The sequence below is a fragment of the Dinoponera quadriceps genome, unplaced genomic scaffold (genome assembly GCF_001313825.1).
Source record: "Dinoponera quadriceps isolate SergipeBrazil2010 unplaced genomic scaffold, ASM131382v1 scaffold3736, whole genome shotgun sequence".
Taxonomy (NCBI): domain Eukaryota; kingdom Metazoa; phylum Arthropoda; class Insecta; order Hymenoptera; family Formicidae; genus Dinoponera; species Dinoponera quadriceps.
In genome coordinates this window covers 87,426-114,845 of record NW_014557750.1, presented here as the reverse complement: position 1 = coordinate 114,845, position 27,420 = coordinate 87,426, and the positions used below count along the sequence as shown (strand labels likewise).

Genomic DNA, 27,420 nt, shown 5'->3' with positions numbered 1-27,420 from the left:
GGGGGGGGGGGGGAGTGGGAAGCATTTCAAAGAGTATTAACAGCGCGAGACTCGTTCCCTTCCGGCGGGAGTACTTCGCGCAAGAGAACCTATAAATCTAGCGGCTGAATCCGTATCATCTCTACGACACACGAGACTGACAGGATCGCACCTCGAGTGCGAGGTGAGGCAAGGTACACAGGGTGCAAACGATCTCCAAGTACCTATGGCGGCGTTTACATTTCACTCCACACCACTTAACCGGTGCCTTCCGCAGATGCAAGCCGATGTCCTCGCACGCGCTGTTCAAACGCCAACACGTATGCCTGCCTGGCGGAAGGTACCTTATCGTCCGTTACGATCTGGCTAATTCGATCCCCGCCGGCGTCAACGAGCGATCGGATTATACTGTTACGCGTACACGCCGATTGTACAGGTCGAGGATTATCGTTACGCTCATCTCCGTGTCTCTCGTAAGATCGCGTCCTCGCGGCGCGAGTAGATGCGCGACTCGGTACATCGACGTACTGAACGTTACGCATCGCGCGGCAAAAAGCAACGCATATCATCCGGATTACGTTGAAAAATAAATCCCGGGGGAGAGAGAGAGAGAGAATGGGTGCGCGCATTCACGGAAAATAAATCCCACCGTCGTCGTATAGAATTTATTATAAAAAAATTCCAACGCACGGAATTGTAATTTTGGGACAAAAACATATTATCGAAACAAATAATAAATATCGCATGTTTCTCCTCGTTGCTCGTTATGGCGGAATAAACGAGGAATACGATAATTTTACCAAAAATGCCGTTATTGTCGGTGAACGCTATTAAGATGTATCCATAAATCAGCGGAACAAAATGAGCAAAACCAATTCTAATATCAGTGTAATATTTTTATTTTTTGCTCATTTGTTGCTAAAAAGTTACCAAAGAAAAGAAATTTGCCATTTCGCCACTAAAGGAAGATTAAGGTAGTAGAACAATATATATATATGTATATATATAGCAACGAAATTCGACATAATGATATAACAATTTGTTGTTAATTAGTTGCTACTTGTAAAAAATATGCTAGCTCCGATTTTGTTGCTTACGAAATAAGTTTAAACAATAGCGGCAAATCTTTCTCAACGTGCCAAGTACCAACGTTACAAGAGTAAACCAACAGAAATTAATTGTTCGCTCAAATTTGATACTAAGGTATTGTGTTACAATTTTCTTATCTTATTTCGTCAGGAGACGAGAAACTGTATGCCCAAAATTGTGCGGAATACGTTGAAATAACATGTCCATCCAATGAAACTTACGATCGATTCAGCATATTTTTCAAATATTGCAGAAACTTTCTCTTTTTATTTTAATAATGGATATATAATTTTTATTTTAATAATGGATACATCGTTAAAATTAACATGACAGAATCAACCATCAGAGGAAGATAGGCTGAAAAGGGAGGTTTCATGTCACGTTAATTTTACAGCTATGTATTCATTATTAAAATAAAAGGAGAAAGAATTCGGAAGATTTTATAAATGCCGCTAGCATGGAAATTTTTCATGATTTTCCCAGATACAACACAGATTCCGATCGAAATACCCAAAGTTCTCCCAAAATAAGTTATCTGCGATATTAATTAAGAATTCTGTTCTTATTCCAAATATAGAATGAAGCCTCTTCCGTGATACTGATCGGTTATGCAATGTGGCTTGCATCGTGTCACGTGCGATTGTCATCGCTAAAGCCGAGTGATAGTTTAGTCAAATATCAGATTAAAAGTTTAATAAACAAGATTATATTTTTAATGTTACTTGATGACACATTCGTAGCGTGTGTGTGTGCACGGAGAAATGTACTTCATATAACTATAAATATTTCGTTATAGGCAACACAGATGCATCATCTACTTATCTTGGTGTGATAGATATGTGAATAGTTGATATAACTTATTATTTTGGTCGTGTATTAAAGTAGATGAATGACCGGCCCGAGAAAAACGTAGAAAGTATAGTAAAATAGCTATCGTGGTTACCGGCATATAGCTATAACTTATTTCATGTTTGTATATGCAAAACATTGTATCTAAGCCAACCAAGTGATGCAGTTGCCATTAAAACATTTGTAATTGAAATATGAAAAAAGCCTAGTCGAAGGAAACAGATATCCGTCACTGTTGCAACATAAGTCATTCAACAATTGTACTGTGGTTGCAGCAACCACATAATTACTTGTTCCATATTTTACTATTAAATCTGCACAATCCAATTTCTGTATCGGCCGATTGTTTTTTCCATGTGTGTACTTATGAAGTGTAAATACTAAAAGTGTTTCGTACACGGAAGAAACAGTTGAGTTGGCACACACAGAAGTCAAGTTCTGGTTGCCATAATCACATCACGCGCAACTACATTAATATGGTTGACAAAATAATAAGTCATATTAACCATACACATACCTATCACTTAATACTAAATACTTAAGATAAATAGGATGGTGCTGGCGTAATGAGTTACTTTTGTTTTCTGACATTGTTGCTTCGCGGTATGCCGCCCTCCCACCAATCAAATTCTGGTTGCCACAACCAAATCATGCGAATTTGAATGCGCAATTACCTTGATATAGTTGTCACATGAAGATAATAAAGTATTATATCCATCACACGAAGAAAAATAGGATGATGTAGCTACGTCATTTACAACGAAATATTTCTGGTTATGTGGACTTTTGTCCGTGTATATTTTGTTCGATTGTTATGTAAAATAGAAAATCAAATATAAATAAAGAGATAAATAAACAGGTAATTTAGAGTCAGACGCTGATGTTGGAGAAATTCGTTCATATACATATCCAAATTTGTAATATTTCACAACGATTATGTCAACATGTATAATGTATGTTTCGACCATACTTTGGGTCATCATCGACGAATTATACAATTTAAAAGTCTTATGCTTAAAAGACTTTTAAATTGTAATTCAATGAGGATGACCGTTGACTTGTGAAATATTTGACATTTGAATCTATATAAACAAACTGATCCAACACCAACGTCTGACTCTAGATTGCCTATTTATTTATCTCCTTTACTGTATTTGATTATCTATCATTAGAGTCTTAATCTTGCTAGTAAAATGGAAAGCAAAAAATCTTTGGCAAGGCGTTTGATCAAATAGGATCCGTTTGTCCCCTATTTAGAATTGTACGTTTGAAATATTATAATTCTAACTAGGACCTGCGTAGATTCCTAACTAGAACCCCGAATTCTTTTGAGATGTCCGCCTGAGATTCCAATTAGATCTCAAGAAATTTCTTACGCGGGATGCTCAGTCGATTTCCCAAGCGTCATTTTATAGGTGCATCTTTTCGTTACAACGTATTCCGCAAGAATACGGTATTTCGGCACGCGTTTTCTCATCCGCGACGTCATCAATCAAGATGACTGCGGCGACGCAACAACGTACTTTGATCTTTCGCGCGTCGCGCGCCGTCGGGTCGAGTTGTGCGCAGCACACGTGTTCGCTCTTAACGAATGACACGGTATCGTACTCACGTTTCAAGACGGCTGCCGAGATCACGCCCGTGGTATGAAATTAACTCGATTGCGAAAAAGTTCCGGAGCGGAGCTACTCCGAGTTCGCCGAAAGGCTAAGTATGCTTCTCAACGATTTCTTCCCCGCTTTCGGAGTCTTCGGCTAAGTTGGCGATTGCGCAAATTCACTTGCGAAACTCGCGCGCGCGCGTGTTCGTGACCGAGAGGAACTATCATCCCCGACGAGGGGGTAACGGGGGGGCTCGCGTCTTCGTGGGCTAATTCGATTCCCATCGAAAGTAGAGACGTGCATTTCGACAATCTCCCCCTCTTGGCGACGACTGCGAATAAATTCATTACCGGCCTCATCAAGGATTATATTCTTACTCTGCTGCGCGAGCCGGAATAGGAAGTGCAGCGAGTGGGAGGGAGATAGCAGAAAAACAGCGCCGCCGAGGGAATACGACGGCGGGCGCACGTAGATAATCCCCGGATCTAAAATTACATTTTCATATAGAGCAAATTGTATTTCAGTCGGCAAACAGCGACGGCAAGAGCGGCGGCGTCGGCGACGACGGCGGCGTCGAGATGCGCGCGGCCCGCGGAATCGCGTTCGCGGGGCGAAAATCATAGTCGGCGGATTTCCAGCTGAAAATGTAAGTATTGTCCTTAATGATGTTTTGTGGCAACTTCCGGCGTGGTGGATACGTCGCGCCGCTAACTTCGCGACTACATAAATTTGCTTACGGAATTCAGGAAGCCGCGCGGACCGAATCAGGCAGCAGTCTAGCGGCCGGGAAAATGCACGGCGGATTAATTTCCATATCAAAACGGGTAACGCGGTTCCGTAAATCTCCGTCAACGTTTCGCGTCGAATATAACCTCTGGTGTCCCGATGCGGCCAGTTACTTCATAAACGAATATAAACCGGCGTAATTGCGTTTTGTTCATAAACTCTCCCGGTCGTGCGTGCCGCATTACATCGCGAAATAAAAGCGCGAAAAAAGAAAGAAAAAGTGAAGACAGAGGGAGAGGAACGCGCGCGTTTTTAATCTGTATTTTTGATGCGGTCAACCGATTAACCGATCATTTCTCGCGACGCTTTTCTCGCGCCGGAGCGCGTCGGTGGAACACCCTGCGCGACAACCGTGGAATCTCTCGCGCGATTACCGCCGAGAGACGCGCACACAAATGAATTATCATAATAAGTTTTCCTTGGAATGCGTTGGGGGCAAATACCGGCGCCGGAGCCGGTTAAGTGCTCTCCCCGACGATTTCTTACGGCGACCTTCGCTCGCGGAAATCTCGCGCAAACTTCGCGATTGCGTAAATTCACTTTCAGAACTCGTCGCTCGCCGCTGAATGGCGAGGACGGGGTGATGCTGCTGCTGGTAGTAGTAGTGTACGGCGAGAACGAGAGAGAGAGAGAAAAGCGTTGGAACCGGCGGACTAACTCGGTTCTCATCGAAAAGTAGAGGACACGCGCTCGGCTCATTAGCTAAGCAAGGCGGAATGGCGCGGAGCGACTGCGGCCACGCATGCAATAATTGGTTAGGCAGTAAGTTTTACGCCCGACTCGAGGAATACTTAGGCCGCATTAAGACTTCAGACGAGGCTATTATCGTAATGCGTGCTTGTTAAGTGAGATTGGTCGCGTGCTAACCGGCTATTCCGTACTTCTATTAATTATACAGCGCGCCGTTGATGCTATACATCTCGGAATTCTCGCGCATTCATCTTTGCGCGAAACCGGCGATTACCGGCTGTGCGTTATCTGGGCGGAGGAAGCTCCCCCGCACCGATCGATTTCGCGGCAAGACCGTTGTTGTTGCTGTTGCTGAATTCACGACGATTAAGGCCGGCCGTGAACGACGAGCGCGCGGAACAATAAGCCGCGAGAGGCATTTTGAAGGCTCTAAAAGTGTCGGCGCACGGGGATTTATCGAAAAACGATAAATTCGGGATTTATTGTACACCACTTATTCATTTGTCCACTATCGCGATATATACTTTCGCTTTTTCCCCGTGTCCCCTTCATTGTCCGTGTTTTGTTTCAAATCAAGTCGTCGCGTAAATCTTTATATTTTTTACGCGCTCCGCGCGAAAGCTCCGCGCGGAACAACGCCGCACGGTGTATCGTGTATGAATTCCGATACTCTAGGAAGATCCTGTTGTCAAACCAAATAAGCTTTCGATTAAACCAACTTCATGTCTCGCCGATCTCACTGTGCGCACATGCTTGAGCGCTGAATGCGCCAGTTGAATGTGCCGATTGAATGAGCCAATTTTTGTACTTGATTTTATCTTGTTGAACGTTTAACTTTGTGCTTCAAAGGGTTCCAAGATTGAATAAGATTTTACGACCTGTGAGAAAACGAGCAAAAGAGAGAGAGAAAGAGAGAGAGAAGAGAGGCGAGTCACGGTGAGCGCTCCAGAAACGACTCGGGGAGAGATTTTTCAACGCCAAAGAACGGGGGGCGTATCCGCTAAGCTTTTAAATCAAAATTTTCGGGTCGCTTTAATATAAATTTCGATCGCATCGAATACAGGCACCCCGTAGAGCTCGCCGTCATTCTCAGCTCGCCATCTCATTGTGAAGCCTCGAAACGGTGCGAGAGGCCCGAAAATTCAATAACGTTTTACAAGCCGAGAGGCGAGCGTTGCGGAAAACGATTTCGAGAAGTTTCATCGATGTTGAGGCAACGTCGATGACGACGACAACGACGACGACGACAAGTCGAGTCGAGACGACGCGACGCGCCAAGAAGCGCTCCGCTCGTAAAAGGGGAGCTACACGACGATAACTCGTACGCGCTAGCAACCCCGCGCGGCATCCTTCTTATCCGTAATTTACGCCCGTCTGGGGTACGTAAAGGCTGGCTAAGGACACTCGAGACTAATACAACGCGTCGCTGCGGCTACCGCAACCTGTAACGCGATAGCGGCACCAGCCGACTAAGCACCTTTCCTGTCCGCGAGCCCGAGTGCTTACCGGATATGAAGATTGCCAAGATTAGGGCTGATGCCGAGGCATCCCCGCGCGAACACAAGTGCGGCTTGTCGAGTAATCGGAGACTCTCGGCAACCATCAGCGGACGCCTCGAACCGAAGTGGTCGATCGGAATCGTCGACGGCACCGAGTTGAAATTTTAGTTCTACGTTAAGTCTTCGTCAGGTCTTCTATTGCTCCTCCGATGTTACAAATAGCAAGTTACTTTCGTTTCCTCCATTTGAAGGCTTAATGTAGGAATAAAATTTTGACTCAGACTGCCTTGTCGGTGCTTGATTATAATTTCCGATATATGCTGCTTCTTACGCGATATAAAGTCGCATGATGCAATAATATCAGATGTATACAGGGAGAAAAATATTTGACACGGGAAAGGCATGAAAACTGACACATAGCTGTGATGAACCAAGCATCCCCATGTTTCTCGGCTGTAAAATATTGAACTCTGACGGACAGAACGTAAACTTCGTCTATTGTGCACAATAGTTGCAGCTGAAGTGGCACTTTCAGTTTGCAAGCGCATTCAGTTGTGCTGTTAGCGTCGTTTAATTCTTCTTTGTGTTGAAGTTTTTGAATTAGATTCTTGTGAAAATTAAAGTAACAAACCAGCAGTAATTTATTTGATAACACTATGTTATAGTATGAGTTTCTTCAGCTTTTAAAATCACTCTTTATCCACTGTCACTGAATCACGCGAGAAAAATTAGGATTAGGTTGTATTGTAAAGCGACATACCTGAATTTACTGGTCTTTCAACTAACATATCTGAACTTTATTGTGAAATATCATCTCATAGAATACAGTTCATCACATCTTATAGAATACCGTTAAAGCTATCAGTAACGGATTTTCTTCTGTTTCTCTTATTTGTTTGTTTATAACTTGAAAATGCTCGGAAAGAAGTAAAGGGATCCCATTCCACATACTAAAGAAATAATATATATCTCATAAAATTTTTTAAATTTCAAAATAGATTAAAGATAACATGTAAAGATATATATAATAAATGTATAATATAATATAATTTCAATGCTTTTATTTTATTGATAATTTCTTGTAAATATTATAGCTATATTGGTTTTGAGACCCAGTTTATAAAAGCGTTAATCCTCAAATATTTAAAAAAATAGTACGTGCAAGAAAATCTATAATAATTTTCGAAAAACTTATATATTTTAGTAGAGAAGTGTTGCTAATTTGCATCCATATACATAAATTTTAATTTTTACACCATCAACAGGGCTTTAAAGCCAAATAATAAAATGATAAATATATCCGTTTTGGTACTTTTCCTCTATTTATAATTATAATCATCATAGTGAAAGAATTATAATAAGAAGAACTATTTTTCTAGCAAGTGTTACACTATAGTGTCGGTAATAATAACCTTACATGCATGTTGCTATTACTATTTTTGTGGTGTAAAATCATGAAAAGGGCATAATTGAGGACGAAAATAACTATAATTTCCATCAATGTAGATTCGTTGCACGGGAATATTCATATAACGCGTGTCGTGCAACAAACTACTCCGGCAAAGGCAATCTAGCGGGTTAAACGTTCGCTGACGCACTGATATAACACTCGCCTAACACACCTGCGAATTCTCGCTCATTACCTACGATTCCCTAAGTTCCACTGATCTCAAAGTAGCACACATAGGAAGGTTGCGAGAAGATATCGATAACACACCGTCTTAGGTCTCGCCTCGCGTCGTCGTCTTCACGGGAGCAATCGAGCGACTAAAGCAGTCGAATAATGGACAGAAGCTGGATAAATATATTTCGACGCGATACTCCCTTACGTTGTGAGAGAAGATACGAGTATCATTGATCTCGACTATTCGAGAGAATGTAGTTGTCACAAGGACGTACCGAGAGAGAAAAATAAAAGGGAGAAGAAATGTAATATAATTCCATCCAGTGCGCGACAAAAGAATTCTAAAGCGGATTCTATCTAGTTTAAGAAACTTCAAATATATATAAAGAATTCCATTAATTAAATTGTAATTCTTTCAACTAATTAGAAAGCAAATATGACTAAACGACAAACAGAATTTCGAGCAGTGTCTTCTCTCTCTCTCTCTCTCTACTCTCTCTACTCTTCTCTCTTTCAGTATCTGCGATGCATCTTATTTCCTTGATTTATTGTACGTGATATTATCTTTCAATTACGAGCATACTGTTATGGAAAACGGATTCCTCGTCGCTAAAACATCATGGTCGTCGTGGATAATCGCGTGCACAGCCGCCAAGTTTGGATCACAGCCAAGCGTGTAATATTCATCGCTCCGTTGCGCCCACACTGCTAAATTAGCAACGGTTACAACGTGTTTGCGCAAACTGTTTAGGCCCGCTTTTATATCCGGTGATTAAGGAGGCTTTCAGCCGAGAGCTGATCTCTCTCTCTCTCCTTTTCTCTTTCTTTCACGAACAACGATCGAAAGGAGACACTGCTTTACGAAAAGTTGCTGATGGAGGACGCCGACTGTATCGTTCGTAACGTTCTATTAGCCGGTTCAGAAAATATTCGTCTCTCTCAGGAGTAAATGCACCTTTCATATAGCCGCCCAGTCGCTGACTCTCCGTTGGTTGATTTATTACGGTATATCAGTGAGATCCGTCGCGACAGATAATTCAATTATCGTATCGGAAGATCAGGCCCGATTCAATCGCTCCCGATAGGCGGTACAGGAGCGATATGATAATTCATATAATGATATGTTATATAATAACCCGGAGCTGCTGAAACTCGGATGTAACTGACTGTGACGTGACTGATTGCTGCTTCTCGGTAACCCGACGAGATTCGAAGATAGTCGCGAAGAAAGCGACGGACGCGCGTCACCGAAATGTTTAACCCCGTTTAACTATATTCCATCGGCTATATTCGCGCCGTCCTAAATGTCAAACCGATTCAGGATTTATGGGCAAAACGATGCATTATTGCTCGCCGAACAAATCGATACGTCGCAAGAAATGTCGCGCCGGTTGTAAAATCGCTAGCTGCCCGTCCATTTTCCCCCAAGCGCCCATTAATTACATGCAATAATTATCGAACAGTGAAGTGTGTATCGGCAGGATTTTATATACGTCCGATGGAAGTTCGCGTCACGCGACATGTTTCGATACCAATTACGTTTCAATTACTCCTCACCGTTACCTGCTTTATAACCTCGAGGTAACACATTAATAGGTACACGCGCGCGCATACATACGGGGATCGTGCGACAAGTTATTGACATTCATTCGCCACTTTGTACATCGACAACGATCGTCTCTCGCGGGCACTCTTACCGCATTTGCGAGCAAATCATTTCATCGAAGTCTCCGGACTCGCCGAGCGGATCAAACGCGCGTGATATCGATGACAAAAGGAAAATTCGCGCTCGACCCCCTCCCCCGAGCAAAATTTCGAAGAATTGACACCGGCGGCAATTATCCCGACGCAAAGACCGAGTTCCCGGCGCGACTATTTTAAACGAATCACCGGTAATGAAGAACTCCGCGGAGTGAAAGAGGGTAGCTGGCCCGCGCGCGCGTCGATGGAAACTTATTGGATTTCTCGTCGGGATTACGAGTTAATTCCGAAACCGTTCCCCACTCATGACAGTGAGAGCGTCTCGGCCAATTATAAAAGATGCTAATGCGCACCGAGAGGGTGCGCTCGTTACAATTATTGAGGTTGCCGAAACGAAATTATCGCATGCTAACAATCGAGCGCGCAATACGGCCGCGCACAACTTAGTTTTCTACCTCGACATGTTGCGAGTTAATACGCTTAATTGCTACGCCGGCAGCGTAACTTGTTATAACGGACAATTCCATCAAGTGAATTTAATGCCTGCTAATTGCGAAAAACATCCCTCTCCACTCTAAGTTGTTCTCGGATAAAAAACGTGTATTCGAATGAACGAACGGTTCGTCGTTCTACGCGTCAAATACGGGCGGTGCAACAACGAAACAGACTCCGAGCGGTCTCTAATTCCCACGGTGGTGGAGCCGTGTGTCGCGCTCGTTGATGACGCATTTACAAATTTCTCCTTTCGCGCGCGCGTGATATCGCAACATGCGTCACTCCAATTTTCAACTTCGACAATCGCCGACAGATAGTTGCCGGCCGGCCAGCCAGCGAGCGTCCAGTCATAAAAGTATTTCAACTCAATAACTGGCGGATAACACAGGCATTAAACGATTACGGGAGTTTTCAACGAAGTTATCGAAAGTTAGGCGCGGAGAATTTAATAACGTTTCGGGATACACTGACAGGCGATTCACTGTTCAAGGACCATTTACATTATCGCCAAGCGTTGTCCCCCTACCCCCCAACTCTCCCTTTCCTCTTTCTCTTTTCTGGTGATATCGTAAGCAATCGACGTCTAAAGTTGGCCCCACTTTTCAATATTTAGAAAAAATGAGAGAATTCTGGTTGCCCCCAAAGACATCTATCGATTACCTTTAAGACTTTTTGCGCTAAAATTGAAAATAAAGATGTTATAGCATTTTGAAGTTACACAATCGTGAAGCTGCCCCCCCCCCATACATTCATTTCGTGTTTTCACCGCTTTAATCGATAGAACTCTTTTCAATATCGATAGGGAACTCTAGAATTCTTTTTTTGGGGGGGGGGGGGAGGCAGCCAGAACTCTACTAATTTTTTTTTTAATTTTTCAAAAGTGGGGCCAACATCACAGACGTAAGCAATTGTGAAATTGATTAACGGGAATTGTTACGCATGTGCGATCGCGACAATCGCCGGGACTCATGGGAGTTGCGACTGTGTGTGTGTGCGTATATGCGTATGCGCGTATGTGTGTACGTGTGTATGTAAGGTAATGGTTCAGTTGGGTCGCGAAAGAGAATTTTCTTGGCATATTGCTGCGGGGGTAATGGCGCGCCCGATTCCAAAATCGTCGTCTGTGCTATTACGGAGCGCGAAGCGGCCTCGTAAAACATAGACGAACGATTCTCGCGCGCGCACTCACGAAATCGTATTCCCGAATGCGAATGTCTTCACCTCGCGCATTCAACCTGTTTGCAAACGGGCGAAATCGCTGCGGCGACAAAATGATCCGGCCGTTATCGCGCGCGATTAACGCAACAACGACGGGGTCGCGCGCGTATACGCGCGGAGTCGCGCCTAAGATATTTGCGAAAGCCGGTGTTGCGTGGATCGTAAAATCGGGCGACCACGTTGTCGCTGGCGATGTCGTACACGGTGTCGATTAATCGACTTCGGTGTCACGCGGCCGCGCATGCAGATCCGATATCAGCGTACGACGACGACGACGGACGAGGACGGGCGCCGACGACGACGTAAAGTCCGATATCGCACCACGGTCTAATCCATTAGGCGGCGCATTTAGGGCGTACTGCACGCGACGAAGGAAGCCCTTCTGGCCAACTTTAAAGCCGGCCCTCGTCATCGTGTCGTAGCCCGCTGAAATACACGCTTTGATCCCGAGGATTACACTCGGGGAAAGAATTAGCCGTCGGAGGCTAAAACAGAGAGCTGTGGCAGTTAAGATCTATTTCGGAAATAGAGGCAGCTAATGTCGTTGCTATTGCAATTAAATTTATTGGCCGTTTGAATTACAGCGAGAAATGTTAGCTTCAGATCGTATTAAAATTATATTCACATTCCCGGCTAAAAATATATCGCTTCTTTTTAACCGATATTCTTGAGGTGTTGGTGTATACTGGTTTGGTCTGAAATTTAACCATTTACTTGATTCAATGCTATTTAAGAAACGAAAGCACTGATAGTTTCGAACCCGAAACCTCTGAACTGTGAGCAAGATACTTTCTAAAGTACAGTCAGTGTATTATCACTGAAAAATAGTCAATAGTTACTAGTGATGATAGTTACTAATATAGAACTGTAAATCAGTCAAATCTCGCTGATAAAGCCTGTCAATAGCAACAACTGTTTCCAGCGGGGAAATCTGAGACTGCAACAACATTAAAAACAGATATTATTTATTGATTTAATTTACATCGTGTCGAAAAACACTGCTCACGCTAATGGGACTCGAATCTGAGACCTACAAGCTCTTGAGTCTGCTACCATACGAACTATATCAAATGCATCATATTGAATGCATATATATACATATATGGATAGACAGGGTGTCCAATAAAAAAAAAAATATTCTTAAATATATAAAATACATCGGGTTTTGGCAAAAAATATTTTCAACAAAAGTTGCTTGATTTTAAAGGGGATATAAAGTGATAAAATCAGTTTGACCTTGCTTGATAATTCTAAAGTCATGTTAAGGTCACATTAAAATTTTTTTAATGGAAACCTTAATTTTTATTGTAGGTTTTTGTAGCTGATGTAGAAACCTTTTCAAATCGCTATAATTAAATTAAATTTTGTCCAGAATTTCCTGAGTTATATTAATAAGGCGTTCAAAGGTTGCACCATTTACTTGTATATAAGTTAATGGTGCAATCTTCGAATTCCTTATTAATTAAATAAATACATCCAGCACATACTTATATTACATTAGTCCTCTTTAAGACTATATGATGTACAAAATTTTTTTGCGGTGTACATCGGATGACGCTAATGCCGGCGATCATCAAACCTTAATGCCTCATAACTCAGGAAATTTTGAACGAAATTCAACTTAAGCATAGTGATTTAAAAAGATCTCGACTTCAGCTACAAAAAACTATAATAAAGAATTAGAATTAAAAATTTCAATGTGATCTCCACCTCGACGACTTTAGAATCGTCATGCAAAATCGAACTGACTTCAACACTTTGTGTCCCCCTCAAAACCAAACAACTTTTGTCCAACACTTGGACTTTTGTCCAAACACTTCTTCTAAAACGCAATGTTTTCTTATAGCATATTTAATCATATTTTTTTTTAATAGAATACTCTGTATATTTCTGCTACGGAACATGTAACAGCAATTTACAGCACATTTTTCGTTGGCCGAAATTAGTGAAGCATAAAAAAAGCATAAAAAAATTAAGCGGAAGTGTCTCCACTAAAAAATAAACGAATACTCATTTATCATACTGTTTTACTGATTCAGTCAGTGATATTTTCATTGATTCGACCTTAGGGAGTACTACACCATTTCATCGCATGATACAAGTATGTTTCGTATTGCCTATATATGATGTAACCAACACAGCTAATCAATCTTAGCTATTCGTACTAATAATTTCAACTGATAAAGTCGCAGAAAATGCATTTTATCCCTAAATAGCCAGTTTTAGCGGTGGCAGCAAAGTTCGAACTAACAAGTGAGATTTAGCTGCTATTACTGTCATTTCACTGAGTGTAGAAATGCACACGGTCGATAGACCGTAGGCCGGAAGTGGACGACGGTCGATCTCTCCGATGCATAAATATTAATCCGTTCGGAGGTGAAATTTCAAGCTGGCGGTACCAGCGTCGCTCGTGAAACGCGGGGCGGCCGCCGCGTGAGGAATTTGTCTTTCTCCCGATGTACAATAAGAATGATAATTTTAATATTATATCGCATGGTACGCGGTAACACGAGAGAACGAAACACGTTATTCGCCGTGTCGCGCGCGCGCGTGCGATTCGTGGACTTGCGTTGAATTTCAACGAGCCGGGCGCAATAAGAATAACGTCCCCTCATTCTCGTCGTCGTCGCGCCAGTGAATTTCCCGCCGGTGACACACGAGGAGTTTAAACAATTTTTTTGCACCCATAACTAGCAAGCGAGCAAGCGGGGAGAGCAGCCGGGCGACTCCTTGCTCTGTAATAAAGATGTCGTCCGCGCCACCGCGAAGAAAATCGATAATTCCGCATGAAACTAATTTTTATAGCCACTGCGGCTGACAGTGATAACGTTTCAAGCTGACAGTTTTCTCGGCGACGGTGGCGCCGATATGCATGAGGTCGTTTAATCGACTTTCACGCTCCTTCCCTCTCTCTCTCTCTTTCTCTCTCTTACACGTTTCACGCATAGCGGGAGAGTTTAGCTGCAGAGTCGCAGGCCTGACATGTTCGGATATCTTACGTCATCGGTTTAGGAACCGGAAAGCGAATCTTATGCACGAAACTTCCGCCAGAAATTGCCGAAACTATCTTCGCCAATCGGGCTCTCGACGCGTAGACTTCGCATATATATCGATACAAGTAGACCCCCGTTTTCCCATAGGCACAGTTGTTAATCTTACCGCATCTTGCGCGAGTCGTATGACATGATTTTCAGCTTGAAAAGTCACAATTCGTTAATTCGCAAATATGCGAGTGCTAATTAAGTAATCATCGTCGACGAATGTATCAATTATGTGAGAAAACAGTTAGGCAAAACTTTTCGTACTTCTATTTTGAATAATGAAACTCGATACACATCGCGCGCTAATGCGAGCTCCGTGCTTCTTTTTTTTTTCCCGCCGCTGCACACGTTCCGCATACGAACGGAAATTTCGCGTATGCGCAAATTAATTATCTGAAATTTCTCGGTCGTACGTAACACACGCGATACGCTTCAAAAAAACGCTAATATCCTCGCCTTTCCCCTTGATTACACGGCGTGGCTCCCATTTTTAATGCACTCCCTGACAACGACAGCTCGCAACTTCAATTTCCGGTGACACGGTGCGCGCGCCCGCGCGCTTTGATTCGCCGCGGGAATTAAAAGCGCCGACACAGTGCGCTAATAATCCTGGTAAAAAAAAAATGCAAAAATCGTCCCGCGAGCGCGCGAAATAAAGCGTTTCCTCTGTTCCCTGAAACACGCAGTACGTACGATTCGCACGTACTCTTTTAAGTCGAATCAATGAAAATATCATTGATTGTATGAGTAAAATAATATTGTGCCGATAATTCGTGAATATTTGTAAATTTTTTTAGTGGAAATACTTCCACTTAACTCCTTTTCTCATGCTTCACTACTTTTGGCCATTGAAAGACTCACTGCAAATCGATGTTACGCATCCTATAGCAAAAAAAAAATATATATATGCACTCAATCATATGTATTTGAGTAATTCATATGATAGCAAACTTAAAAGCTAGATATCTTGGATTCAAGTCCCATCATGTTGAACGTGTTTTATGATGCGATATAAATTAAACCGATTAAAAATAATTAAGCATGTTTTTGAGGTTAAATCATCAACAACACCTTGACAAGAATGATTAACATAATAAAAAAGAAACAATAAATAATATCTGTTTTCATTGTTTTTGCAATAAGATTTCTCCGATAGAAATCCGAGCCTAAATTTTAGTCTTACATTAAGTCTACTTAGCTTTGCATTAAGTCTTTAAATGGAAAAAAAAATGAAAATAATTTCACATTTGTAGCGTCAAAGGAGTACTAATAATGTTCTTTTAATGTTGTAAAGAAAATTTAGACTTCCCGGGGAGAAATTTTAAATTTTTTATTCTACATTAAGGCTTTAAGTGAAGAAAACGGAAATAATTTCCCATTTGTAGCATCAAAGGGAGCACAATAAAAGACCTTTGGAGGCTCAATGTAGAATTAAACTTAATGTAGGACCGATATTTTGATTCGGGGACAGTCATTGCTATCGAAAAATTTTTTCAAAGAAGTTTTACTGATTTACAAATCTATACTTATATCTATAACCACCGGCGACTATTGACTACTTTTCAGTGATAATACACTGATACTCAACAATAATATACTTGAGAGAGTACGTGAGATACATCCTTATATTTTGAATCTTAACACTCTACTTAAAATTGTCGTAGGCGACATTGAAATGAAATATTCCACCCATGTAAAGTGCCTAGGTGTGAGAATCACCAACACGTTTTCTCGAAATAGACAAATTATTACTACCACTAGGAGAACTAATTATATTCTCTATCAATTAGAACTATGTAAAGATTTGTTATCCAAATTACTAAAGCAAAATTAGTCGTATTACTTATCATTCTATGCGTGGACTTCTGCTGTTCTACATTTACTAATATCACTGCTGAACAAAATCTTCGCCTTAATCTTATCATCAATGTAGCCGTTAAATTAATCTTCAATTAACAAACATATAACTTCTAAGTATATATAAGAATTGAAACGGTTTAGGAAGGCTGGTTCCAAAAGAATATATTTTGTTTGATGTCGGTTATTTGATGTATCAAATATTAAAAGAACAACAACCCAGATTCCTTTATGAGAGTTTCACATGCAGAATCTTGATCTCTTGTAAAAAAAAATCCTCGAACAGCACATAATTTATTTGATGATTTGTACCACTGATTTATACTACTAAGTCGCACCAGAATATTCAAACGCTCTTTTCGTTGTTCCTTCTGTTGTGCTACCAGATTATGGAACGAATTATCCCCCTTGGGTTACATAATGTGCGAACCGTAAAAGAATTTAGAACAACCTTTTACAATTTTTTTATTAAAACGAGACGCACACGACTACTTATTCGTAGTAGTTTTTAGGATTATGACTTTTTTTCTTCTCAACATTGTCTCATTAATATTTCCTATGCACTTCGCTTATCATCTTTAACTGATTAACTAATTTGCGTCCACATGCTTACTTAATCTATTATCTTTCAACATGCCTGACTTTTTTCCATATTTATTTAATTGATTATCTTAACCTAAATTGTAATATTCTTAATTCAAATTAATGGTCTATATATACATATATATCCCTTCTTCAGTCTTACTGTTGCAAAGATATTACCTCAATCTGAATGTTGTATTACTTCCTACACATAAAAACATTTTGCACTTTTATTGTAAAATCGATCCTTGTGTATTTATTCTGTGTTAGATTTTTAACATACCCGTGTATTAATTTAACATATTGTGTTCATATCATCTCAATATTTTGTATTGATACTCAATATATATAAATGTTAAAATAATTTCATATAGTAATATCGATTAATTTATTAATTTTGTGTTAATTTTTGACATATTATTTGTATTACTTTTCAACATATTCATCTTGTGTGAAATTAACACAGAAATCTGTGTGGATCGTTTGAGACATGTGAAATGTGTGAAATGTAACACAACATTTTTTACTGTGCAGTTGCGCTTGAGGGAAATCTTCCTAGAACACCTAATAAATAATGCAATCTTTCTCTCTCTCCTTATCGTTTCGTGTTCGTATAAATGACAGCAGCAACAATGGTGCGGCGTTCTCTCCGAACACTTCGCGCGCCGCAAAGAAACGCGCGAAGCGCACGATTGACGTATGTCGGGAATGAGTCGGAGTCGGCGAGCGACGAGAGAAGCCGCACGCTCGAGATCGCGTAACACGCGCCGCGTACCGCGACGCGCACTTATAACCGGGCTTGCCACAGAGGCGTTATTAAAATTCACGAGAGACCGGGGTTGATCCGGCAAATCCTGCGGAGAAACCTGGCGAAACAGTTTCAACGGACGAAAGTTCCCCCGAGCGCCGGCGGCGTGTGGAGAGCGCGGCTGCCGAGATGTCCGCGAAACTTATCATCGGCCGGCGCGCGCGGTCGGAAAGGAATGCCCCCTCCCCGTCCCCCCTTTCATGCCTCATCCGGAGGACCACCGCTACGCGGCTCGCGACAGGTGCTCGATTAACAGCTGACCGCACTGTCGATAATGCAATCGCCCGCCGAAAGTGCTTCCCGCGATTTTTAACGTGGCTCTTCTCGACCATGATCTTCCCTCGGTTTTTTTTCCTTCTCTCTCTCTCTCTCTCTCAAGCGCGCGCGCTCTATCAATAACACGCTACTGCGTCAATGAGAAAGTGCAGAATCGCGCGATGAAAAAAATAAATGAAATAAAAACAGGAAATTTCTTTTTCAAAAGTTTAACCAACGTTTCCACGCGGCTGCAGATTTTCGTTTACGTAGTAGCTTTATTTACGCGATTGTTTTTGCGCCGCAAAATGCACGTGTGCTTAATCGCGCGCGCATACGTTAACCGCGTTAACCGAGCGCACACGCATGTTTCCTGTCGTCCAGTACGCGATTGGCAGGTAAATCCCGCGACCTCCGCGCGCAATTCAAGCAAAACAGGTATTTGTTATATCGTTTGTGACGAAAAACGCCCACTGTTCGGGAAAACAATGAGAATGGTAATCGTATTGGGCGATTACGAAGGGGCCATAATGTTTATTCTACGCTACGTAAAAAGCAGTTTTACGTAGCACAAAAAGCGACACGCATGTGGCCAACGTAATAGCTATATCTGAAAGCGGAACCGAGTATTCCATACAAGCGCTGCGTGATCGCATCGAAACGATATTTCAACATCGAACCTGTCAAAGTTATGTCAATCCAAATAATATTATATTTATCCTCTCTCTCTCTCTCTCTCGCAAACAACGATGCATCGTAAACAACTGGCGTCAACAAATTAAACTGCTCAGTACAGGGAGAGAGAGAGAGAGAGAAAAACACAACAGGCGTTGCGGCATTTTTAAGCGGAGCAAATGTGACGTAATGAAAGGACGACGAACAGCGCGCAGCGACAAAAATCTACAGCACGCGGAAGCGCCGTGGAGCGTAAGAGCGGAACACTCCCGCACGCGCGAGCGCTATCGATCATCGAGCCGGGCTGTTCTCTCGAGCACGTACGCGCCCGAAAGTGTTTCAGAAAACGTTTCTCGCGTTCATCCGAACGTTGCGACCTTAAAACGAGGGATCGACCGACTTTATGCCGCGCGCGACGGCGAGTAACTCGGTTTTAAATTCGGACGGGCGCGAGATGGAAATCTGTTTGTCAGTGAGGATGAACTGCTGGAAACACTATAACTCGCAGCATGACGCCCTGACGTGATCCGTCTGTATGATGAGTTGCGAGAACCGTTAGCGGTGATAAACGTATATAGCCACGCGCGAGCGAGCGAGCGCGCCCAGCTTGTCGTAACTTTTTGACTTATGACAAAGTGAGACGGCGGCGGCTGTTCAGCCGTTTCAGCGAATTTCGATCCGCAAAATTAATCACCAGCCACCCCCTTCCGGTAAATAAGCGCGGCCGAATTTCCTCCGTTCTCGCGCGCCGCCGCGGCGGACGAGATGCGCGCGGCTGATATTAATATGGGCGGCACACACGCTTTGATGCACGCGCGCGAATCACGGCGAGGACCAATCAACGAGTCCGATCTCGCGGTAATTAGTAGCGGAGACACTGAATCACCATTAGCCCGAGCGCGAACAATTCGTTGTCGTCGCGGCAACGCGGTAACGTGCAATTTGCGACACGCGCGGCGAATTGCGCCAACGATAACAGCCTACCGGAAAATACACACGTATCGCTGGCGCGAGAAAGGTGCCAGGAGCGGAAAATGCAACTTCGAGCTCTCATTACTAGAAATGTGCGGCGACAAATGAGTTTAACGCAGCTGGAGATTCGCCCGCGAAGCACTCGACGCGGGTAAAACCGAGAGAGAGATTTAGAGTCCCGCCTTGAGAGTCCTCCTCTTGTTGGGCGAACGCGACCGCCTCTCGCTCTAAACAATAGGACGCATTTCTTCCCCACCCCCTTCTTTTCTCCTCTTGCTTTTTTAATAACCACCATGCTCTTCGCACGTGTAATTGGAGTACCGTTGTAAACGACGCGCACGCGCTGCATCCTACAATTCCTATAATAAGAGTCTAGATATCGTATGTCTGATTTCTGGTTGGCTCCGCTATGTTTGAGCAAGCTTCCAGTTGAGATGATGTCAAAGGTTATTTCCCAGCAAGAGACAAAAGCCGACAGAAGCCTCTCTCTAGGTATATCATATATTATCCTTTTTTTCTTACCAAATGCGAAATAAGGATATAATGACAACGAATGATGATATAACTAGGGCTGTGTTCGCGACACCGCATTGAGAATAGAGTGGCATTTGATTGACCAGTCAGAACAAAAAGAAACAAGATTTCTTTGAAATGATTGGTCAATTAAATGGCACTCTGCTCTGAATGTATTCCCGGATGCAACCTGGACTTGTGTCTCGTGAAAAGCAACCGAAGTTATCAGCTAAATGGCAACACAAACAAAGATTTTCCATCTACTAAATGTACAAAATATGTTAAAAGAAAAATGAATTTGAAGCCATTCAACAATTTTACATCAATTTTACGCGAAATTTGGATATTTGTCACCCCCCTTCACATTTTATCACAGAGTATTGGCCTCCTTCCAACACTAGGAGTGTAATATTACAGATGGAATTACCTTCCTCCATCGACATGGAACAGACATAAAATAAGAAAAAAATAACTTATAACTACGTAGTAATAATCATTAGACTGCACGCTACTATCTTTTTCTAAAATACTTATAATTTCTAGGCATAGTATCAAATTAACTGCTTCATTTTATATTTCATTTTATGATCAGATAAAAGTTATGCTTTTAAAAGAATAAATATTAAAAACACTAATATTTTAAACATATATTTTGATTATTAACACGAAACATTGTCAAGAATTAAACATTTTCACCGAATGTGTCACAAGTGCAAACGAAATAAATAACCACGCACATCCGTGTTTACAAATTCTATGTGACGTTTCATGGCCTTTACTCCTGCCATCGCAGACCGTCACGCAAGCTAATAGACTCCCCTCGTGATGCGACGTAATCGTTGAATAGCTCCTTGTGTATGTTTCATATTGTGATTAATCACTAATTTATTTTGCTTTACATCTATATTTTAATAGTATTTGAGTTTCTTGAATTTTAAGCGTATTACGGTCGTAAACTTGCGGTTTAAACCCAAACATGGCGGTGACGAAACTCTTATTACAGGGACTCAACTGCAACCGACATCTGCCGCGTCGAGCTTCGACAACGCGTGCTCGCGCGCCTCTCGACGAGGAGGTTTCACGCGCCCGTTTCACCACCATGTACTCCACCACCGGCTGCTCCTCTTCGCGTGTTCTCCCGCGGACTCTCGCACGGACATTAAATCTCGATTGGAAACACCAGACGGAAACGAGATTTCCCTCGACTCTTTGGAGGAGAACGGCCGCTTCGCCGTTTATCTTTCGCTCCGGTCGCCCGGCTAAAACGGAACATCTCGTGCGCCGAGAACAGCGCCGTCCGCGCCGTTCCTTTGTAAGCGAGGACGATGTGCGCCTATATATATTCGGACAGTGGAGAATCAACTGAATACCAACTAAGAGAAGCCAATCGTCCGTCCGCCCGACCGACTCGTTCTCGCATGCGGAGCCGAGCGTTCCCACCAAGCCCGCCAGGTTCTCCTTCGCGGATTTGCCTCCGTTAGGTGACCAGTGTTCCGTGACCGAAGCAGAAAGCTTGTCTTTGACGCGATCTAAGTGTGGATGCAAATTCGCCGCGTTCGAATTCGAAGCGACGGGCCCGAGAGAGCGGAGGGATATGGTAATTCATTGTAGTTTGTCGGTTAGCGTTTTCGTACCGGCCGTTTCGTAAGGAAACGCTTTCCTTCCTTCGCTCTCGCGGAAAGCTGCAACACGCGATCGACGTTCAAGCGCACCGACATCGCGCACATCGTGATTCACGGGAATTCCTCGGATTTTCTTACGGCAAACGCGAACATTTTCCACAAACATCGACGAGATTGTTTGTCCGGGGTAGATCCGAGTAAACATTTCACGCAGATCCCGGTGTACCGCGCGAGATCGGGATTTATTTTCGACGTTCTCTGCGAGCGCCTGGCTGAAATTATATAGTGAAAATCTGAATGGGGCCGAGGTAGTTAACGTTATCACGGGACGATCTAGTGAGCTTTTCGAGCCATCGAACATGCGCTTCTCCCGGTGTCATTGACACCTGTAAACGCCTAACGCCGGGCAAGTTTAGATTATATAAATGTTGCCATATTAGAGGTCGCATACGGGAGAAGTTATTGGTATAAATACGCGAGAAGAAAAGATAGAGCGGGAAGTCGGAAGTCGAAGCAAAACGGGAGAAGATAGTCGTTGGAAAGAGACGTTATCATTCAAATCAAGCCATCAAGAAAAGCGAGGGACTGCTTTTGTTCTTGAGGACCGGAGGGACTCGGTTCGTGGCTTATCTGGTTTTGATATAGAGCGAGGGACTGCTCTGGGGAGAAGCATATGTATTATTCTATGTAATTGCTCCTATTAAAATGGTCTTTCTTAATTGAGCTCCGGTTTTTGAAAAGAGCCCTCACAACCATCCTCAGACGGAAAAAGAAAAAAAGTGATTTCGCTCACACACCTCCGCTGCTCTCTCTCTCTCTCTCTCTCTCCGTAGAACGTCCTAATATCTCTCTCATTCCGGTTAAACATTCCGCTTCGGGCGGAAGTTATTAACTTTCCCTCGGTCGAGGCTTCATCAGCGGCAATTTTCCTCTATGTTCTGTTGCGATAATCGTTCGATCAATCTCGTCACGTATAACGACCGTAACGTCCACACAGACCCGAAGAGAAGAACGCCGGTAGGCCGGGCGGAGCGTCGGTGCGTTACGGGATCGTTTGGATTAAGAGGGGAACGTCAGAATTCCCTCCCTCCCCCCTTCAAGTTTCCATGCCGGAGCGCGCGGGACAATGGAGTCGTGTGTCAAAGAGCGAAGTTTGATCCGACACAGTTCCGTGCGCTCGTCAAACTTGAGAGCCGCATTCCGGAATTGCCATGTGACGCGGGTGGAGAGAGGGGGGAGTAGAAAGAGAAATAGAGAGAGGTTCCTCGTTACGTAGCACCTCGTCGTTCTGCCGCCGTAGTCGCTTGCGCAGGATTTTTCTCTCCTCTCTTTCACAGACCGTTCCATCTCGCCGAACGACGCATATCGCTTTCCAAGGGGATGACCGTACGTGGCGCGCGCGCGCGCGTGCGACTGTATTTGCGGATGACCGACGGGCGGCGAAGTAAGTGGCGGTAAACGAGCCGCAGTGTCGCCGATATATAAACACCGGGGGCCATTGACGGGCCGCTTGACTCCGAAAGCAGCGTCCGAAACGATCGTCAAAGGCGGGCGAACGCCTTTGATCCGTCGGTGTTAAAATATTCCTAAGCGGGTATCCCCTGGTGACGAGCGCCCGGTGGCGAAAACCCCGGTCACGCGCGACCCCCGTCCGTCGCGGAACAACCGTGTCGTTTGCGCACGGTAATCAACGGTGATAGACGAAAAAATTGCGTCGCGTTGAACCCGACGAACGGACCCCGTCCAGGAACTTTGAAATTCTACGAGCACGCGGCTCAACTTGCGCGAAGCTCGCGTTTCATCGCGAGTGGATGAAGCGTTTCATCTCGGGGATTACAACGCATTTTTCAATGGGAGGCAGGAGGAGCACCTGTACGTAGTAAAGTACGCGGAGTATAAAGGAGGAATAATTTTCTTCTCTCTATCTCTCTCCCCGTATTATCGGCAAATTGTACCGGAGAAAAATAGCCTTCGATATTCGCGCGATATTCGAAGAACGATTCGCCGGCTCGTAGAAATAATATCGAGGCTTATCCCCCACTGATCGCAAGACGGATGATTAATATTACTTAACGCGGTAATGACTCGACGGATATTTTTTCCGTCCGTGCAAGCACAAACTGATCCACCGGCCGATCCTGCCGTCGTGAGAAGAGAAAGACGGCTTTAAATCGCCCAATCAACGCTCCGCGAAGCCACAAGATAGCCTCTTCGACACGATATATCGCGCTCGTCGAAATCTGTTCGATCAGAACCTGCACGGGAGGCGAGTCTCGCGAACACCGGTTGGCTTCGACGACGGGTGGAAGACGGACAATGAATAAAATTGCGGCTCCACGCGGCGGAGCTGCGCCGATCTACGCTAGAAAAGAGGAAATTGTCAAGCAGCCACTTACTGTCCTTCACGCAGAAAGCGCCGATAATCCAGAGAGGAAAGAGCGGCACCACGAGCACGTTCAAGTGTCTCGCATTCGCGTTGCACCGCAGACTCCTCCCGTCGTGCGGCCTAAAGTAAATCATGATCGTTCCACGTGAGACCAACAACGCGGCACGATCATAGCAACCAATCACCAAGGAACGTCGCCGGCGTTCCACATCCACCCCGCACTGATCCCGCTTTCACTCTCTCTACTGGTCCGGACGATGACACGTCGTCTGCCGATTACCGCGACTGCCGCGCATTCCCCCCGTGTCTCGGCGGCTCCTCGGCGGCCGCGAGAGACGACCGTTTGCTCGTTCCTCGGGCGGTTCGCGCGCGAGCACTGAGGCCGCGACGGGTCGCGCATCAAACACGGACCGAAGAGGAGGCTGCGCTGGACCGCATGGAACTCTCTCTCTCTCCCTATCTATCTTTCGACTTTCAAACGGCCGAACGGGACATCTCGATTACTTAAGTCGTCCGTCACTCTCTTCGGGATCGCTTTGTTATCTCACACTTTCTCCTTTCCTTCCTCTCCGTTCTACCGTTTTCCCTCCGCACTATCTTCGTCTACCGCGCGCTATCCAAGTTCCTTCTTCCCGATCTCTCTCTCTCTCTCACCCCCTTTCCGCGCTCGCACGGTAACTGTTTTTTATCCTTTTTTTTAAATTTTTTTTTCTACTTTGCCCCCTCGCCCAACGTTCACTCGCGTTCTTCTCGATGACACGTTCGATCGGCACGTTCCAGCGCTTCAAGCACGACGACGTGATGCGCGCCACTCGGCGTCAGCGTGATTTCGCACTCCCTCCACGACTGTATCGCCCACCGGGCCGAACCGTGCGCGGCTCGTTCACCTGCGGCCTCCGCTGGTGCCGCCACCGACGCTTCGTTGTATCCGCCGCCACTGCCGCCGCCGCGAACCAGCCGATGTCGACGTCGTGGGTCGTCGCCACCGCCGCCGTCGTCGTCGTCGCCACTACCACCACCCACCGGCCGCCACCGTCGATCGAAAAGAGCCCCCCTCCGTGTTGTACGCGCCCGCGCACACGCTTTACCTCGCATGCGTATTGAACGCGACTCTCTTTCTACCTCTACTCGCCGCATCCGCACGCGCCGCTTCCTCATGCTGATCGTGCGGTCATCGTTTCCCTCTCGCGCGAGCCCTCCGCTGCTCCGTCCGCTTGCCTCCTTCCTTTTGCTCGATTCTCTCTTTGTACGGTTAGTTTCCTTCAATCACGCGTCGATCTCGACGATGCTTTCGGGCTCCTCGACACTTCTGTTCCCGTACCCCTAATGTTGTTTGTAAATTCCCCCTTTTAGGCGAGGGTGAATTTCTCCTTCGTTCCTTTTCCTCCCGTGGAACCTCATCTGGCGAGTCAAAGGGTAAGCTCATCGACTGGTCGAGCGACGAGCACTGGTCGGAACAAGTGCGAATGCGTGTGAAAGGGAGGGACTTTCCGATGGATTACGAAAGCGCGGATAAATTCAAGGTGTTACCTCGTGTTACCCCTAAACGCACGAGAGTACTCGAAAGCGGCCCATGTACGGTTTTAGAATTCGAGCGGTATTGGCCCAATGTCGGCTCCCGACACTCGGCCCAGTACTAGCATAATATCCAAATAATAAGATCGACCCAACGTGTCGATACGACATCAAGCCAAGGTTGCGTTGCAAGATTGGTTAACCGTGCTTGAGCCGATGTCGCAATAGTGGCTTTTCACGGGCGGAACTTCCAGTGTCAGTAGACAAGAATCAGCTAACTTATTTTGGGCCCATCGCACCCCGCGGTCGCAGTTTGCCGTGATATCGCCAATCATGTCGATCCGAGAATATCGGGCAGAAATCGGCAAATCGTACCTGGTTCATTATAAAGAAAATTGGACGCGACTTTACTCCTCCCTTTTCAGTACACCCGGCTCTTGCCCTTTACGCGTTACCGTTTGATGTGCACGAGAGCACCCTTTCTTTCGCTCGCCGCTTTTACGATCCTAAAGTCGTGTTCAACGAAGAATGCAGCTTGTCGTCGATTGAATGTCTAGACAGAGAAACGAGAAACTATCGAGTAACCTTACCTCTCTGTCCAGTTATAAACGCGACCGTCCGGATGCGCGTATAATGACCTCTCTCATTTGAGTGACGCAACAAGTGACTTTAACTATCCGTAGTTTTGCGAATTTTCATATCGGCCTGCGTAACAGTCCGGCTTATATCCGGCCGTTTTTCTCCTCTTTGTCGTACATAGTAATCTTTGCCGCCCTCCTCCCTCGCAACCCCGTTCTTTTCGCCCTATAACGGCGCTCGATACGGAAGTCAGTCTGATAGAGAAAGTTTTCTAAAGAGAGGAACGTATGTCGGGGAAGGTCTTTGAATGGAGATGAAAAGGACCGGAATTTCCGTTAATTTTCTCTCTCTCTCTCTCTCTCTTTCATCGGTAGTTGTGTCTTATCGCCTCCTTGTTGGCCGGATACGCTGATCCTTTTTGTTTCTTTTCAAATGTACCGTTAAATTGTCAACGCAATTCCGATCACGAACAAATACGATGTGTATGTATGTGTACGTGTGTGTACGTGCGTGCGTGCGTGCGTGTTTACGCGCCTCCAAAAAATATCACGTGATAAAATATCGGTCTTGCGGCCAGCGTTGAACATTTTTACAAGCGTGGTTGAAATTTTTATAAGTTATAAACATACGCGCGCACACACGTATCTTCGCCAGGTAGCCGCATACGCCCCGTACACGGAACAATTTCCAGCTTATTATGCCAACGTTACGTTTCATAAAAAGAATCTTACGAATTTATAAAATACTTGGAGATTTGAAAAGAGCTGCTGAAGATTTATATATATCTTAAGTACGGACACATAGGTGTAAAAGATGGCGGAGGGAGTAATTTTTTTTTTCGGACGCGCGGTAGCAAGAAATATAGTGAAAAGAGAGTATTTAGAAGCGTTGCACATTCGAGAGAGGGAGCCAAATATATAATTGTTCCTTCCCTTTCTCCCCAGGCGCACTGCGTCTTTCTTTTTTTTCTTTCCGCCATTCTTTATATGTTCCCTTTTTTATTCGTTAATCCTTGCTTTCTCCTTCTCTTCTCCGCCCTTTTAAGATGATTCCCTTGTAACGTGGCCCGGAATTCCTGCGTGCA

General features: G+C 44.3%; 1 protein-coding gene across 1 annotated transcript in view; it reads right to left on the bottom strand.

Moving 5' to 3' along the window:
• LOC106749443 (hemicentin-1-like) overlaps positions 1-25,069 on the bottom strand; it is a 410,426-nt gene extending 385,357 nt beyond the window's left edge. The window contains exon 1 of the mRNA XM_014628886.1: positions 24,253-25,069. Within this exon, the coding sequence (XP_014484372.1) occupies positions 24,253-24,376 (124 nt within the window). The 5' untranslated portion in view covers positions 24,377-25,069. The remainder of the gene's footprint in view (positions 1-24,252) is intronic.
• Positions 25,070-27,420: the final 2,351 nt, after the last annotated feature.